Source organism: Pogona vitticeps, chromosome 3 (genome assembly GCF_051106095.1).
Source record: "Pogona vitticeps strain Pit_001003342236 chromosome 3, PviZW2.1, whole genome shotgun sequence".
NCBI classification, from domain to species: Eukaryota; Metazoa; Chordata; class Lepidosauria; order Squamata; family Agamidae; genus Pogona; species Pogona vitticeps.
Genome location: NC_135785.1, coordinates 136822591 through 136840149, shown reverse-complemented (window position 1 = coordinate 136840149; position 17559 = coordinate 136822591). Strand labels below are relative to the sequence as shown.

General features: G+C 40.0%; 1 protein-coding gene across 6 annotated transcripts in view; it reads left to right on the top strand.

Moving 5' to 3' along the window:
- PCDH9 (protocadherin 9) overlaps positions 1–16298 on the top strand; it is a 1094858-nt gene extending 1078560 nt beyond the window's left edge. For all 6 annotated transcript variants that reach the window (XM_072993180.2, XM_078390750.1, XM_078390749.1 and 3 more), the window contains one exon: positions 13868–16298. In XM_072993180.2, coding sequence (XP_072849281.1) covers positions 13868–14241 — 374 coding nt within the window. In that variant the 3' untranslated portion in view covers positions 14242–16298. The remainder of the gene's footprint in view (positions 1–13867) is intronic.
- The last annotated feature ends 1261 nt before the right edge of the window (positions 16299–17559 follow it).

Genomic DNA, 17559 nt, shown 5'->3' with positions numbered 1-17559 from the left:
CAGGTGTATGGAATGAAATGGTTGTTATCAACAGTGTAAGCCAGCATACCTTATAACACAACAACAAAAAATCATTGGGATTTCCCCCCTTTTTGTTGTTATGTTGAGATCCTGACTTTTTGCCAATCAAAGGATAATTTCCCACCCTTTAAACAAAGAGCTTTTGAATCAGCAAGTTGAAAAGCAGCCGATCAACCTGCCAGAAGCTACTTGCTAATTGCAGCACTGAGTTAATCAATGGCATACGAATTTTGCTTCTGGGTATAATAGAGTGAGATAAAAGGCTGCTCAAAATTTCCACTATTAGGAGGTGGCCAGGACTTGACTGTCATAGATTATTCTTCTTCCACCTGCCAGTTTTTGAGGCAAGATTAATGTCTGGCTGCCACACAGCGATTAATAGAATAGAAACACAACAAAAGGCATTATTTTTTAAGGAAAGTCTGCTATAAATATTTACAAAGGCCATTTTAAAGGAGTCCTAGGTGATGTACTACTGTATTTGCCTTCAGAATATTCAAATTTGGAGACAGATGGGTTGTACTATTTTATCCGCACTTGCATCACTATCTATTCAAGCATCAAAGACAGATAAGGAACAAATACTCAGGGAGGGGAGGTGGGAGAGGAAATATACCTCAGTGTTGGAGGGAACTTGATACAGAGATCCCACTGATGTTTTTTTTATAGTGAAAAGAGAAACAAATTAATGTAATTATGAAATTAAAGCAGCAGGATCAGCTTTTAAAGTGCTGTTGCAATATGTGGTGATGAAACAACTTCAGAAATTTAGGAGAAAGTCATTGTTTGGTGATGGCAGAAGAAAGAGATAATTACCATTAAGTCAACATTATGCTTTCTTTTCTCTGCAAGGCAATTAACTTAAAAAAATAGTTAAAACAGGCTGTATGCATTCAAGTATTGCTTCTTATCTTAACCCATTGATGTTCATAATTTCCCACTTGTTCCTGCACTGGCAACCAGAAAGAAGAAATTTAAAAAGAAAGAGCTACAGAAGTATAACTGAAGTAGAAAGGACAAGGATGAACACTCAGGAGAGCAGTTTTATCATAGCCACATTGGGGCAGAGCCATATAACTCAGTTGTGGAGTGTGTGTTTTTACTTACAAAAGGTCCTAGATATCTTCCTTAAAAAAATTCCAGTGGAAGTCAGGTGAGACCTTTCCCTGCCAGTTCAGGTTGACTGTACTAGGGTAATAAACTGTCACTTACAATAGGTAAAGGCTATATGAACACACAACTTCTCCTATCTCCGGTGAACTTCATATCTGAGAAAAAGGTTTGTTTCATATGTCCAATGTAGGTACCCTATCCTCTAGAACAGTGGTCCCCAACCTTGGGCCTCCAGATGTTCTTGGACTTCAACTCCCAGAAATCCTGGCCAGCAGAGGTGGTGGTGAAGGCTTCTGGGAGTTGTAGTCTAAGAACATCTGGAGGCCCAAGGTTGGGGACCACTGCTCTAGAAGGGAAAGTGTTCTAGCCCCATGCCCTCTGTTTCTGAAAACTCAAGTCTCCATTGTATGTGGACACTCTCCATATTAGCAGGAATAGTGTGGCTCATAGACTAGAACAGGGGCACCTCCTCTCAAAATGTCATGGAGGAAAATACTAAAGTAGTTCTGATTTAAGATGAAAGGGCTGGTTCATCAAAGACAAAAACAAAGAACACACCCCATGCCATTTGATCTCAGATTACTCTCTCAGCTATGCAAATTATCACCTGGTAGATTTTTTAAATGCTGGCCTGCCACTACTCTATAGACCTTTTAAAATCAAGTTATCAGTATGTGCTTCATAGTGCTCATGACTAGGGATGTTAGTCTTCATTCATCTCCACATAGATTTATGAGGGAAATAATAGAATATTCTGCCAGGTGCAAGACAGCAAGACTTCTTTTTTCCTCAGAGAAAAATCATATATCCCATGACTTGATTTTTTTGCATTAAGAATCATAAACATGATTGAAAAACATGGTCTTGTTTGCCTTGTTAGCTGCATCCAGTGAATAGCATTGGTGGATGTATGGTGGGCCTATTGCTAAGCAGGCTCCGTCCCCCCCCCTCAATCATAAACACACCACATACATAGTGGAAGTGAAAAGGCCACAACTGTATGAATCAGTTACAGCCACAATTCCCCTGGCTAAGCATTGGGGTTGGATCTGGTTCCATCAGGCGACCAGAGTCAACCTCCCAGACTCCTATGGGCAATGATCTGGAATAGCAGATCCTTGGAGACCACACAGGCATATGACACTGTGTGGGTCCCTGCCACCCTTGAGCTGGGCAATCACTGGCTGCCAAAAATAGCAGCAAGCAAGCCTCTGCCTGCCCTCTGTCATACACAGGATCCATCTCAAATCTCCAAAACCGCAACTGCAGCTGTGACATGGTAGAACAAAATGTAATTATAATACAACACAATCATGCTTAAGGTAAACTTAGAATGTAACATGTATTAAAATTCACAAACACTAAACTGAAACCAAACAAAGGGTGGGTGGGGGAGGGAGCATGCTGCCAAGGCCAAGGAGCACCCTGCTTATATGCCAGGTGAGTGGAAACTCCACCCTTCAGGTCCATTGCCAGAGCTGGCCCTGCCTGCCAGTCTCACCAGCCTGGCAGAGGCTGCCACTGCAATCCCACCTGGGCAATCGGTTCTGAGGCTCCTGCACGGCCCGCCACATGGCCGCTGCCATTGCAGAGCGGCAGAAGCAGCAGAGGAGGCCAGGCTGCAGCCTCACCCACAACAGAGTCCCCAGGCAAATCTGGGTCTGGCTTTTTACATCAGTGAACCTGAAGCAACTTATAGAGAAACGTCTGTGATAATTTCTAAGAAAGCCACTGATTCTGAATTTCATCTGTAAGATGTTTTAAGGAAAAAAACCTTTATAATTTGTGCACATTCAGACAGACAAAAAGAAATCCCCACAAAAGTTCTTTTTGGCATCTCTTTGTCATGCCACAGCTGAAAACTTTGAAGGAGTTTGACAAAGAAGCCAGCTTCTTTCACATCTCTATCCAATGTCAATGTAGTGCAGAAATATCTTAAAACTAACTGCACATAATTGTACAAATTGGTCCTCCTCAAAGAAGTTGGACCTGGAGTATGCTGTTTTCTTTTCCAGTGGGATTGTGGCCACCTCCTAGAGGTCTTGTAAAAGTATCAGGGATTGCTTTTTCCTTTTATCACTAACTTCCTTGATTCTTTAAAATGTGATTAATGCTCCTTTACACCAGAACTGGTTTAAAAGGTAAAGGTAAAGGTTCCCCTTGACATTTAGTCCAGTCATGTCCGACTCTAGGTTGCAGTGCTCATTCTCATTTCCAAGCCATAGAGCCAGCGTTTCTCCTTAGACAGTTTCCACGGTCACGTGGCCAGCATGACTAGACATGGACCGCCATTATCTTCCCACCATGGTGGTGCCTGTTTATCTACTCACATTTACATGCTTTCAAACTGCTAGGTTGGCAGAAGCTGGGACAAGCGACGGGAGCTCACTCCATTGCGTGGATTCGATCGTGTGACTGCTCGTTTTCTGACCTTGCAGCACAGAGGCTTCTGTGGTTTAATCTGCACCACCACCACTGAATTAGAACTGGTTTACACATGTGCTATTTTGAAGGAGAGAAATAATTCATGTGAAACAAATCATTTTCTTCCTTTTCTTCTTCTTTGTCCTCCTTTGTAAGATACTAGCCCTCCCAAGTAACAGCAAACTATGTCAATGGCATTGCAATAAACAATATCAAAATAAAACAGGACACTCCTAATAGAGTGGCTGATGATAGATATCCCTGCTTGGGGGAGAGGCGGCAGTCCATAATAGTAGCAACAGTAGTGACCTTGAAAAGCAAACTAGAGGATGTAGTCTGAACATCAGTCAGAACTCTCTGAAGTGATAAACCAACTCTCATGCTCTAACAGGAGTTTGCCTCACTCTGCATTTGACAAATTGGCTTGCTCGTGTTGTGATTGGTCATCAGGAAGTAAACATGGACATTATTTGCACGTCTGTGTCGCAAACACGGGTTCGAAAACACACGTGTAAGCTTGGACAGAGAGCAATTAGGAGTTTGCACATGCTAAAATGGGCTGAAAGAGTCCAGTTCAGCTAGCCATGCTACAACACTCCTTCTCACAGGTCTGCCCACATAAGAACACCCTGGTACTCTCAGATATTATTGTGAAAAGGTCAAGTGGGCTTTGTAGTCCTTAGACTTAACTTGCACCACTGACAGGACTCTAAGTAAGCTAGGCCGAGGCAGCACTCTCAGATGACCCTATGGCAAGTGTACTGTTCAGGAAACCAAATGAGTTTTATAATCTTTATTTTATTAAAGAAAAAGCATGTTACTAGGTATCAAAGCCAAATTAAACCAAAACAAATAAACTAGCATTGTGCTGTTTAGTTACACAGATGTAGTGAGGCAAAGAAAACATGAAAAATATAAAAGAGTTCAAAACCTTACAAAACACAAAAAGACATTAAAATGAATAAAAACAGTTCCAGTCTAGGAAATCATTAGTAAAAACAAAATTATCCAGATAGGTTATAAAAAGGCTATAGTCCTCAGTGATCCTATAGAATAAAAACCCCTAAACAAAAGTAAAAATCCATTATATGTCCCATAGTCCTTAGAAAAGAAAAATCCAGTAAATATACCATAGTCCTTACAAAATTACAAGAGCACAGTCCATATGGAGTATTCCAAGAAAAGAAGTTCATAAAGAATATCCCATAGAACAGTCCATAGAAAATAGTCCATGCACAGTCCTTAGGAAAAATCCCATAAGTCCAAAAGTAATCCAGCAAAGCATAGGAACCAGTCCATGTAGGTAGGCCACCAGCCTGTCTCGAAAGACATTAGGGTGAGTCCCAAATGGCTGAAGAGTAGGTCACGAATGACTGAAAGGTCGGTCTTGGAAAGACAAAGTCCATAGGCAAAAAGTTCCTTTTTCAAGAGTAACTGGCAAGGGCCTAATGCACCTTCCCACGATGTCATCCAATCAGAGTTCGTTACTAGGCAAACAGTCCTGTTACATCACATGACTTCCTTCCCATACGCACCAGATGTTATTTGGGTTTTCTGTGGTTTATTAAAGAGTCACAACAATTCCCATCTATCTAATCACACAGAGTCCTTTCTCAGGCTTTCAGAATAACATTCTCTCTGCTCGCCTAGAAAACAACTTGTCAGCATAGCACAGATACTATATACAAAGAAACAAAATGGAACCTCTCTGGCTCACTTCATAATTACAAAACCCATATGCCTTCTTAAGATTTTAACTCAAAAACCCATCTCATCACAAGCCCCCGGAAGATTAACAAAATTCACAAACAATTTAAGTTTTAATTTTGATAACTGAATAAGATGAGATGTCATAATTAAGCATTAACAAAATAGAGAAAGATATTAACTTGAACATAAAGTAATACATTTCAAATATGATTCTAAAATAACAAAACAATTGATACATGAGAACTATTATAATTACAGTATTTACCATACATGAGAGAAATTTGCGTTAGACACTTCTACTAGTCTGAAAAACAGAAAAATAAACAAGTTAGTATAATTAATCAAATACATCACTCTGCATATGCTCAGATAATACTCTAGTCATCAAACAGTAAAATAATGAAACCAGGGTTAACATCATAATGACTTGACAAACCAATATACTGATATGAAGTAATAATGGATAAAACACTCTAAGTATGCTCAGGAACATTGTCATACAGAATACTAAGAAAATTAAACATCAGAGCTTTAACAAATCTAGCCATTTTCTCCCCTTGCATCTGCACTAAACATCCGAGATAAACAATGGGGAATTAAGGCCTTATTTCCAGGTAGATGTTCAACATCAAAAGTATACTCTTGCAATCTGAAATACCACTGCATTAACCTTGGGCTTCGATATCTCTGCTTCTCTAAGAATGTCAAAGCATTTTGGTCTGCTTGAATTTGATCAGGGCTGTAAATTACAAGGTTGTCTACATAGCCAATCACGTAATATAAATCACCAAACAATTCATCAACCAATTTCTGAAAAGTAACATAGGTATTTTTCATTCCAGGTGCTAGTTTTCTGAGTTGGTAAATTCCCTGAGGGCAAGTAAATGATGTATAAGGGCGATGTTCCTCTTTAATTAAAATCTGATAAAGCCCTCCTTTTATTCCAATCACAGAAATGTATTCAGTGTTTGCAACAATTTCTACCAACGTCTTAACATTGACTGTAATAAAATGTTTCACCACATTAGTTTCTCCCGGTGAATTCGAGAAGACGTTTTGGTGATTAGCTAACACAGGCTCCAATATCTGTCCTGGGCTAAATTGATCAATGCCTTCACCCCTGAATCCCTGTATTGCTGATTTAGCTGTGCTATCAGGTTTGGTCACAAGAGGCCGCTGTTGCATCAAAGTTCCCTCGGGAGTACTCTGCATAGCCTCAGAAACAGTAACAGCATTCTCACCACTTCTTTGGAGAATAGGCTGTTGAAAATAAGTATGGTCCCCAATCTCTGCTTTTCTCTCTAAAGATCTTTCTGAGAAGATTAACTGTGGTACTGGGCCAAAGTTTCCAGACATGATTTCAGTCTCTGGAGAAACATCAGTACTTTGTAATCCCAAAAAGTTAGCGCTTCCCCCTACATTGGTTGTGTTAGAAACAGTCTCACAATCTGACAGGTTCAAAGGCAGCTTTTTATCTTTAAACCAGCTCACAGAATCAGCTCCCCATTCACTTGTACTATTGAAACAATGTGAAAGTCCATGCTGCAAAACCGCTCCACTATCACCTACTAAGGCACTTGGCGATGACTCTGTGAAAACCTTCACTCCTCCAGCCTTCTCAACAGATTGCTCCGGTACGCTAAGTAGGCCACCCCCTTGGAAATTCTCGTTACTCCTCAACTGCCATGAAGAACACGGGGTCCCTGCCAAACTTCCAGTGTCTGATTTCACTGTGCCCTCTGGGCTAAGAGAAGGGGGGTTGTTTGAGATCTGACATGCATCAAGATCTGCTGACACAAGTCCTAGCGAAGAATTAAGCTGAGTCCCCATATCATAATCCTGCTGGTATCTCACTCCCCCTGGAACTACTGTTGCTTCCAAACTGATGTGAGGGCTCTCAGTCACAGCAATTGCTTGATTGCTTTGGAAAATCCCTTGCTCTCCCTCTTCTGGCAAACCCATAGTCTCATCCCGAATTATTTCAGGGCTTCTCACCTGTCCTGTGCTCTGAAAAAGAGCTGAAGATAGTGCTGAGTTGACTCCCAACGCATTGAAATTCTCTGGAGCACTGCAGTTTTCCCTTGGGTCGTCCGATGCTATTTCCCGGCGAACTTTCTCCTGCATTCCTCTCTCTGCGCGCGGCTCCAGGGTCTGTAAATCCTTTGTTTGGACGGGCGATAAATCGCTGTCTCCTCTGGAATGCTCCTTAGAATTCCACTGGGCCTCGTTAACTCTTTCCACACAAGCATCTTGCATCTCAGGGTTGCTACCAATTGTTTGGAGCGTCTCGTTGCAGTAATCCCCAAAGGAACCCTGCTGAGCTTGGAAAAACCTTTGCATCAAGCCAGGTTCTGTGCTTAAAAAACGCTTTAGAAGTAAGTTTTCCTGATAAAGCTCACGTATCAGGCAATCTCTCTCCCTAATTTTCTGCTTGGCTTGCTCGAAAAATCCTGAAGCCACTTCCAAGATTCTGTCCACAGTTGCCGACTGTTTTTTCTCCCCCATCTTCTGCTGGCAATCTAGCCTAAGCTAGGTCAGCAATAATAACCAAAACTCCAAAAAAAAAAATTAAAAATCTCCTCTGCACCTTTGACCAACTGCTGTCCTCTGTGACCCTAAGATCTGTGAGAGGACAGACAGCTGCCAAACCAAAATACTGAAAAATCCAAAAGGAAGAGAAAAGAAAAACTGTGATCACTCTGTGAACCCTAAAGTTACAGAGATGATCAATGACTGAGTTGGGTGCAGATAGATACCCCTAGGGCCAGGTCATCCCGACAGATGCTGAGATCATAGGGCATGACTCTAGGCCAAGCCAGATGCAGCTAGGTACTCCTGACAGATCCTAAGATGATCGGCCAAAACAAGCTGAACAAGGTAGCCAGAACAAAGTAGCCAGAGTCATTTATGCAATCCTAAGATTGTGAAATGACCTGCTCAACTTGGGTGCTATTACAGAATGCAAACACTCTAAAAATAAAGGACATGCATCTTGGAATTTCTTCACTACAACGTTGTAACAACCTGCACATGCCTACTGATTAAATCCAATTGTTTCCTAACAGTTTGCTTGTCCCACTGGGAATCTCTTTCTTAAAAGAGCACCCCAGATTCTAACACACATTACCACAGCCTGAAGATTTAACACCTCTCACCACAGCCTTTAGATCTAACTGCTGGCAAACAGCGTTTCCTAGGAAGCTACTGTTTACTCCCAGGGAAGCACCTAGCTCCTTGAAGCCTCAGTGTCCCACTGCAATCAAAACTTAGCTTGTGGATCAGAGTCACTCAGGCTGCCAGATAGAACAAAAATTGGTCATCCTGAGGTACTACAAAACCCAGCACGTGGTCCATCGCGCAGCTGCCACCATGTCGCAAACACGGGTTCGAAAACACACGTGTAAGCTTGGACAGAGAGCAATCAGGAGTTTGCACATGCTAAAATGGGCTGAAAGAGTCCAGTTCAGCTAGCCATGCTACAACACTCCTTCTCACAGGTCTGCCCACATAAGAACACCCTGGTACTCTCAGATATTATTGTGAAAAGGTCAAGTGGGCTTTGTAGTCCTTAGACTTAACTTGCACCACTGACAGGACTCTAAGTAAGCTAGGCCGAGGCAGCACTCTCAGATGACCCTATGGCAAGTGTACTGTTCAGGAAACCAAATGAGTTTTATAATCTTTATTTTATTAAAGAAAAAGCATGTTACTAGGTATCAAAGCCAAATTAAACCAAAACAAATAAACTAGCATTGTGCTGTTTAGTTACACAGATGTAGTGAGGCAAAGAAAACATGAAAAATATAAAAGAGTTCAAAACCTTACAAAACACAAAAAGACATTAAAATGAATAAAAACAGTTCCAGTCTAGGAAATCATTAGTAAAAACAAAATTATCCAGATAGGTTATAAAAAGGCTATAGTCCTCAGTGATCCTATAGAATAAAAACCCCTAAACAAAAGTAAAAATCCATTATATGTCCCATAGTCCTTAGAAAAGAAAAATCCAGTAAATATACCATAGTCCTTACAAAATTACAAGAGCATAGTCCATATGGAGTATTCCAAGAAAAGAAGTTCATAAAGAATATCCCATAGAACAGTCCATAGAAAATAGTCCATGCACAGTCCTTAGGAAAAATCCCATAAGTCCAAAAGTAATCCAGCAAAGCATAGGAACCAGTCCATGTAGGTAGGCCACCAGCCTGTCTCGAAAGACATTAGGGTGAGTCCCAAATGGCTGAAGAGTAGGTCACGAATGACTGAAAGGTCGGTCTTGGAAAGACAAAGTCCATAGGCAAAAAGTTCCTTTTTCAAGAGTAACTGGCAAGGGCCTAATGCACCTTCCCACGATGTCATCCAATCAGAGTTCGTTACTAGGCAAACAGTCCTGTTACATCACATGACTTCCTTCCCATACGCACCAGATGTTATTTGGGTTTTCTGTGGTTTATTAAAGAGTCACAACAATTCCCATCTATCTAATCACACAGAGTCCTTTCTCAGGCTTTCAGAATAACATTCTCTCTGCTCGCCTAGAAAACAACTTGTCAGCATAGCACAGATACTATATACAAAGAAACAAAATGGAACCTCTCTGGCTCACTTCATAATTACAAAACCCATATGCCTTCTTAAGATTTTAACTCAAAAACCCATCTCATCACAGTCTGAATATGCTGTGGAGTAATTGTGTGCTTGGAATGGAAATGTTGTAATAACAGGAAGTAAACATTTCCTTGTCATGTGGTTTAACCCTCTGTGGGAAAGGAGTGGCTGAGTGAAGATTCTCCATCTGTCGTTCCCATCTGTCACCAGAGGGGATGACAAATTTATGCACAGAGTTTCTAGAATAGTTAGTAAGTGCTTTGCAGTAGGACTAAGCATAAGCACTCTTTGAGACTACTGCTACATACAATTAGTAACAGTTTTTTAAAAAACAGGATGTATGAAATGTTATATTATTGAGAGTGGAGATAAATGAACATCTATTTAAAATAAGTTGCTGAAATATATATGCAGATGATGCATTTCAGTGCTAAAATAAGAATTTAAAGTGGCCTTCTGACAAACAGTTCTAAAGCCTCGTATAAACTTTACTAACTTATCAGTCAAGGAAAGCTTGCATAAACCCTACACTAAAATTAAGTGTCTTAGATCTTGGTAGCGGTTACTGCAGAAAGCAAACAAAATGAGAAATAAATCTCTCAGAGACTAATTTGACATGGCTGAAAGGGCCACAAGTATATTTTCATTTGCTCTGAAACAGCTTATTTCTCATTTAAAGCCCAAACTAAAATAGATGTCAGCTGTATTTGAACTTGGGCTTAGTTTATTTAGTTTCTGGATTTGAACATAAAATGTAAAGAGTTTGATGTACCGCTCAAGATCCCATTTATTTCACTGGAAACTCTGGGCACAGAGATGGTGGTTCTGTCTCCAGAAATATATCATTACTCTGTGTATGTGTGCATGTGTTTATGTACATGTGTGTGTGCCTCTTTTCCTTCCCCCTTTATTGTGCATTGAAAGATTTAATCTCTGCCAAATGGCCGCCTTTTTGGTCAGCAAGGCAGGATTCTGTTAGGGGGAGGGGATAGGATGAGAAAACCTAATTAAAACTAAATTGCTCTTGTCAGCAGAAAAGAAAATAATCAGTGTTTAACCTATAGATTAACCTTTAGAAATGTTAACAATATGCTGAAAATACTCTCCCTTACTAGCTGTTTCCTCTCCTTCTTTTCCTGCAAAATACCTGCATCATTTGATTACAGCAGAATAGCATCCAAAGACATACAGTATAAAATTGCTAGGAGTGGACTAAATTATAAAATAAAGAAACACTTTCTCCCACTAAACTAATGGAGCTTAATGTACAACTCAAGACTGTATACGCCACAAATATATGCTGAGTTCTGATTAGTGCATTCTCTCAGAATGAAACTAGTTTCGCTGCATTGACTCTAATAAAAAGAAGTTTTCTATGGCACAGAAATTAATTTATTTTAATGAGACCTCTGACCTAAAAACTTCCAAGCAGGAAAAGGTTTCAGTATCAAAGCTGTGCAATAATGCAATTCATGACTATTCTGTAGCAAAACAAAATGTCATGTTTAAGTTTGATGGATGCCTCCTATTAAGTGGGGATGGCATGATTTCCATGATGTATCATTTTAGAAATAACTAAAGTTTACTGCAGAATTGTTGAGGCTGATTTCTTGCCAGAAGTATACCAGATTTCAACATTTGATTGTGACAATGTGCTCTAATTAGGACTGCCAGACATGCAGTTGATGCATATGGCAATAGTTACAGGCTTCTGTCCCAAAGCATTCATCTTAAGGGAGATGTTTTGGATTGCTAACATCTGTTCAGGCTCAGTGCAAAGTACTGATGTTGACCTTTAAAATCAAAACAGTACAATCCTAGGCATATCTACTCAGTTGTAAACACTTTGAATTCAACAAGGCCTTCTCACAATTAAGTGTGGACTGGAGTGCTGCCGAAACAGTATACCCTTCCATATTTCCCCACAGCAACTTTTCAAATGCACATTGCTGTTTGTCCTATTTCTTATGGAAGCATGTTTGGGACCTCTGCAACCACAAGGGTTCTTGATAGGGTCAAATCTTTGGAGTTTTTCTAGCCAATTTTTTTCTAGTTCTGGGGAGATGCTGCTATTTTGTGTAAGTTTTATTATTCTGAGCTGTAGATAATTTAACTGGGTTGTCATCTCTCTCTTTTTTTTAATAAAAAGAGTTTCTTGTGTATTGTAAAATTAAGAAGCAGCCACATTGACAATTAATCTGAGGACTTGATTCCATTGCCAATAAAATCTGCTGTTGTACCACATTCTGCTTTTAAAAAAAAACAGCTTAAAATAAAATGTCTCCATGATGTAAATGGAAGTACAGATTAATTTGCCAGGGGTATATGTTTTCTGGTTGGAAAGTAACCTAAAATGCTATCCTGTCAGAGGGTTCTTTATTTTAGAATGCATATGAATCCCAATTTATTTCAATTGTTTCTTCATATGCACACCCCTCTGTTGCTGCAAATTGTGCTTTAGGACAGTGGTCCTCAACCTCGGGCCTCCAGATGTTCTTGGACTTCAACTCTCAGAGATCCTGGCCAGCAGAAGTGGTGGTGAAGGCTTCTGGGAGTTGTAGTCCAAGAACATCTGGAGGCCCAAGGTTGGGGACCACTGCTTTAGGATAACAAGTGAGGCAGTGGGAGAGGCAGCAGGAAGGAAGGAGGGATGTATGGGCACAGGACAGGTAGGATCTGCTGGCAAAACTCTTTAGAAAGCTTGGCTGCTTCTGTCCCTTTAAGAATGCTCCTGCTGTTCCATGGGAGGTGAAGAGAAATAAACAACATGGGCAGTCATCTCACATCTACTCCCTGCTCCTGCTCTAGGTTATTTCCCTCCTTGGCAAGCAGTTTGTGTGAGCACACTTCCTTGCCTTATTTGTTCCCACTTTTCCAATCCAGGAAGCCATTTGTGGAACAAAGTTGAAAATGGGCAGAGAACCATTTAGTTATTTTGATGTTCTCTTCTTTGTATGTGGATTGGGATGTTTAATTTTGGGATTTGCATAATTATTATATTTATAGTTCTTAAAGTGTTGTTTGTTTTATCACCTTGTGAACTGCCTAGAGTGGCCTTGGTAGGCAGATGGGTGGTATAGAAGTCGAACAAACAAACAAGCAAGCAAACAAACAAGCAAACAACAAGCAAGCACAGAACAAAGCCTCAAATACAACATTCATAAAGCTAGTATAGCCCCCTTAATCAGGATACAGTACAGCTGAAAAAATGGATTAAATGTTTTCCCAAGAGGATGCGTACACCGACCCAAATACCACATGATACTGCATGATTTCTAAATTGATTCAATTTAGAACAGAATTTATTGTGAGTCAGATGTAAATGTAAACAAATCCTCAGTCCGCAGATCAAAAGCCCTATTCAGGTGTTTTTTCTTTATTAGACCACTAAAAGAGCGGGGACACAAAACTGTTTGTCAGTATTCTGGATCACATTAGCAAGGTATTGCAAAAGTGGAGTGGAGGAAGGGGAGGGGAAAAAAGTCAAAGCAAACTTGATCTTAAACTAGTAATGCATTTGAATATGTCTGTTTATTTGAATATTTGTGTAGCACTTTGAATATCCACTGAGTCTTCTGTTCCAAAGTAACAAAGACAGGATAGGGACATAAGGGCTTTCAAGTACAATATTTGCTTGCTGGTCCCTCTGCTTTTCCCCTTTCTCCCCCTCCCCACCTCGCCAATGCAGGGATCTAATGCTCTCAAAGATTCCCAACCATTTTGTGCTTTTTTCCCTTCCTCCTCCTCCTTTTTCTTTGGCTAGCTTAATAAAGGTGTTGCACTCTTATGAATTGTGTATGCATTCTGCTGCTTTGTTGCATTATTTCTCCTGATTTTAAGTTGCCTGCAAAACAGGCTTATTGGGTGGAGGCTATGTTTTAGAATGCCTTAGTAATATTTCCTCTAAAGATCTTAACATCCTCTCTTTGTCTTTTTCCCTCCTACCTACCTACCCCTCCCCCTTGTGCTGACTATCCCCACCTTGCTGCAGATGGACCTCTTGGCCCTCGAGGATTAGCAGAAGCTACTGAGATGTGCACTCAAGAATGCCTGGTTCTGGGTCACTCAGACAACTGTTGGATGCCTCCCACGCTGGGTTCATACCAGCAGCCAAAGTCTCCACTCTCCACCTTTGCACCTCAGAAGGAATGGGTTAAGAAAGACAAACTGGTGAATGGACACACATTGACAAGAACCTGGAAAGAAGACAGCAACAGAAACCAGTTCAGTGACCGAAAGCAGTTTGGCTCGGGGGAAGGCCATTTCAACCCTGGCAATCACATGACTGACATTCCTTTGGCTAACTTGAAGCCCTATAAACAAGCATCTGGAGCTGTGGAGAATCCGAAGGAGAACCAGCTATAAGGATTGGCCTCTTTGGAACAGTGACTTTAGCCTAGTTAGACTTGCTAATACTGTGTATGTGTGTGTCAGAGCTTTATGTACTGAGTAGACCTCTAGAACTATGCGTCACATAGCAGAGATATGCATAACTTTGTGGTAGCTCCATGGAACTACAATACAAAAGAGCATTTCTACTAGTTGTGTGCTTTTGTTAAATAGACATAATCAAACTCTTACAGAGAAACTCTCCAGTTTGCAAATATCTTCAGTTTTCAATTTATTTGGGGGGAAGGGGTGGGGTGAGGGGTTGTTTGTTTTCCTTTCTTTTTTGACCCTGGACTGCTGCTGCAAACAGTAGAAGATATATTTGGAGAGTGAGAGCGAGTCAGTGAGTGAGCTAAAAAGAGAGAGAATGAGAAAGAGAACAGAAGGTGGATTGCAATTCTTAGAAAGCATATCCAATTAGGAAATTGTGTTATTGTTGCCATTGATCTTGTGCTGGGACTGCTATACTTGACATCTTTATTGAAACAAAACAACTAAAATTGCAAACATTAAACCTACTGTGCTATTAACAATGTTAGTGGACACTTGTTAAGTCAATTAGTGTTCAAATACTTGTAAATAGGATCAATTATTAATAATAACTTTTATGTACTTATAATGGTCACCTAAAATATTGTAGCATAATTCTGTGTTTCACAGTTGCTTTTTTCTACTTTATTTCATTTGCTTCTTGTTGGTTTTTTTTTTAAAGAAAATATTTGTTTCTTTTTGGTGATGGTGTTTCTGTGTTAGTAGTCTGTCTGACACACAATGTTCCAAGAAACTCAAAACACTTGTGTTAAAAAAACTGAGTAACAGGGGGAGGGGCCTTTTATTTTTCCCTCCTCCCCCCATAGACAAATACTATTTGCCAATTCTAAAATACATGTGAAGGGCTTTGAAATTTTACCCGCTATTATTTTTCTTTTTCTTTTAGTTTGCAAAGCAAAGGAAAGAAAAAAAAAGATCTCAACTGTGGTAGCAGCTGAATGATTGCCTTGTATTAAGCAATCCCAAGGTATTAGCAGCAATCGCAGTACAGGGTAATATAAATCAAAATTAGGTGGAGGATAGTTTGCCAAGGGCACAGTCTTCTAGGAGGTTTTGCTGTACAAGCATCACGGAAGCGATGGGATGGTACCCAAACCCATCCCTTTTCATGGAGCTTCTGCAGGAGAGCTTCCTGGGGCATTGTCCCCAACATCAGTATCTTAATGATTGCTTTCTTTATCATTGGGCCAGGTGTGTGTCTATACCTAAGACAGTTTGTATTGCGCAATTGGCAGCGGTTGTGTTGATCTTCATCGGCATTGATGTTGTAGTAACACAAGTGTTTTTAGATCATAGCCACAAAATATTTAATGTGTTGTGCCTTCATGATGTAACCAAGCATTCTCCTGGTAGGCTAGTTGGGGGAAATGAAAGGGTTCAGTCTCTAATTCTTGCTGTTTAACTGTTTGTTCTCATAGTTGGTCAATGCCTGGCAGGTACCAGTTTTGCGTCACTTGAATCAATCTAGCAGAGTGACACTAGTGTTAATAAGATCTCAGTTGCACGTCTAACCAATCCTAATCCAAACGTCCTTAGGCGTTTTGTTTTGTTTTGTTTTGTTCTTAAGGCATGACAGACAATTTAAACAAATAGCATGCAACATAGGGGGGAAAAGGTCCTTAATGAAAAAAATGCAAAACTTATCTTATGCCACAGTTAAACATCAGTCTTAAACTAAATGCAAAAAACCCCATAAAGGTAGCTAATATTGATGGTTAATTTGTTCTTACCAAAAAGAAAGAAAAAGAATAAAACTAACCGCAGTTATTTTGTATATAGCAGTTCACATTTTCTTTCCTCCTCAATATGCAAACATAAAATGGGCTAGGGGTGCATTGCTTATTGCGGTACTTACGTCAGTTTGTGAGGGGTGTTTGATGACTTTGACCGAATAAATATCTAAACAGTTATCCTTGTTACTGCTTTGCCAGTTCAACGTTATTTACAGTTATTCAGCTCTTGCAATAAATGTTCTGAATTTCTGATTGTCTCATGGGAGTTCTTGACCTAATACCTTATGAAGTCAATTTTCATTAACCACTTTCCAAATAACCCCCTACCCTGGATTAAGGGAAAAAAACAAAACACTGAAGTGCTGCCAGAGGAATCTTTTAAATATAAAAATCAAGGAGAAATCCTCCATCTCTATATTAGAGAATGGTGGCAAAGGGTAGCAGCTACATGAAAGACAACATTTTTAAAAGTGAATCAGAAATGAAGCAGGTGTCATAGATAAAGCATCTGTCCAGCTCTGGTAGGACATCAGGAATGTCAAAAAAGATGGGTGCCACCCATCTTTTTTGGGTGGCACCCTTCAGTTCAATGAACTTTTTTCTATTCAACTTTTCTCCACGCCAGTGCTGGGATTGAAGAGACCATCCTGTGAATACAATTGAAGGTGGAACTTTACTGGGAAAAAGCAGGGACAGCTTGTAGGCACCAAGGAACATTTGACCACAACATTTCGGAGGTTACTGTATGGGAAAAAAATTAATCTGTTTCTAAAATCTTCTCCTCATTGACCACTTTGACCACAATTTATTTTCAAAGTAAAAAGAGCCCTATATTTTTCAGGAAAAATATAAGGTTAAAAATATAACCTTCCTCAAAATTCTCGTTTCATCCCATGGTTCTTAGAAAAAGAGAACTTGCAATGACTGCTTCAGTTATTTAATCTGAAAGCCAGCTATTGCTCCTGAATCCTGAATAGATCTTAATCTAATAATCTACTACCTCTTGTAGAACTTAATCTAATAATCTAATAATCTACTACCTCTGTTGACATCCCAGTGTGATGTGATGGACAGTGATAGACTGGGACTCAGGAGACCTGGGTTCAAATCCTCACTCAGCCATGGAAACTCAGTGGGGTACTGGTGGAACTGGTAAAACATCTCCTTAAATATCTAATTTACCTTGAAAGTCATGGGGGGGGCTTGTATGTTATATGCACTACCCAAGTTATCAACAAGACACCACTTGAAATAGTTAATTATGGTTGCACAGTGGTGCAGCCATATATGTTGCAGTTAGGAGTAGAGATGGGGACAAATCAAATAAATGGTTATTTGTTTTGATCCATTATTCATCAAGATTAATGGATCAACGAATACGAATATTCTTCAATGAATCAATCTGTTGATTTATCTGCAATTTATATGGCTAGAACATTGGCCCTGAAACACCTAGATACACCAAATGTGCAGGGAAGCTTCCTCAGACACTTTTGTACAACTCCTGAAA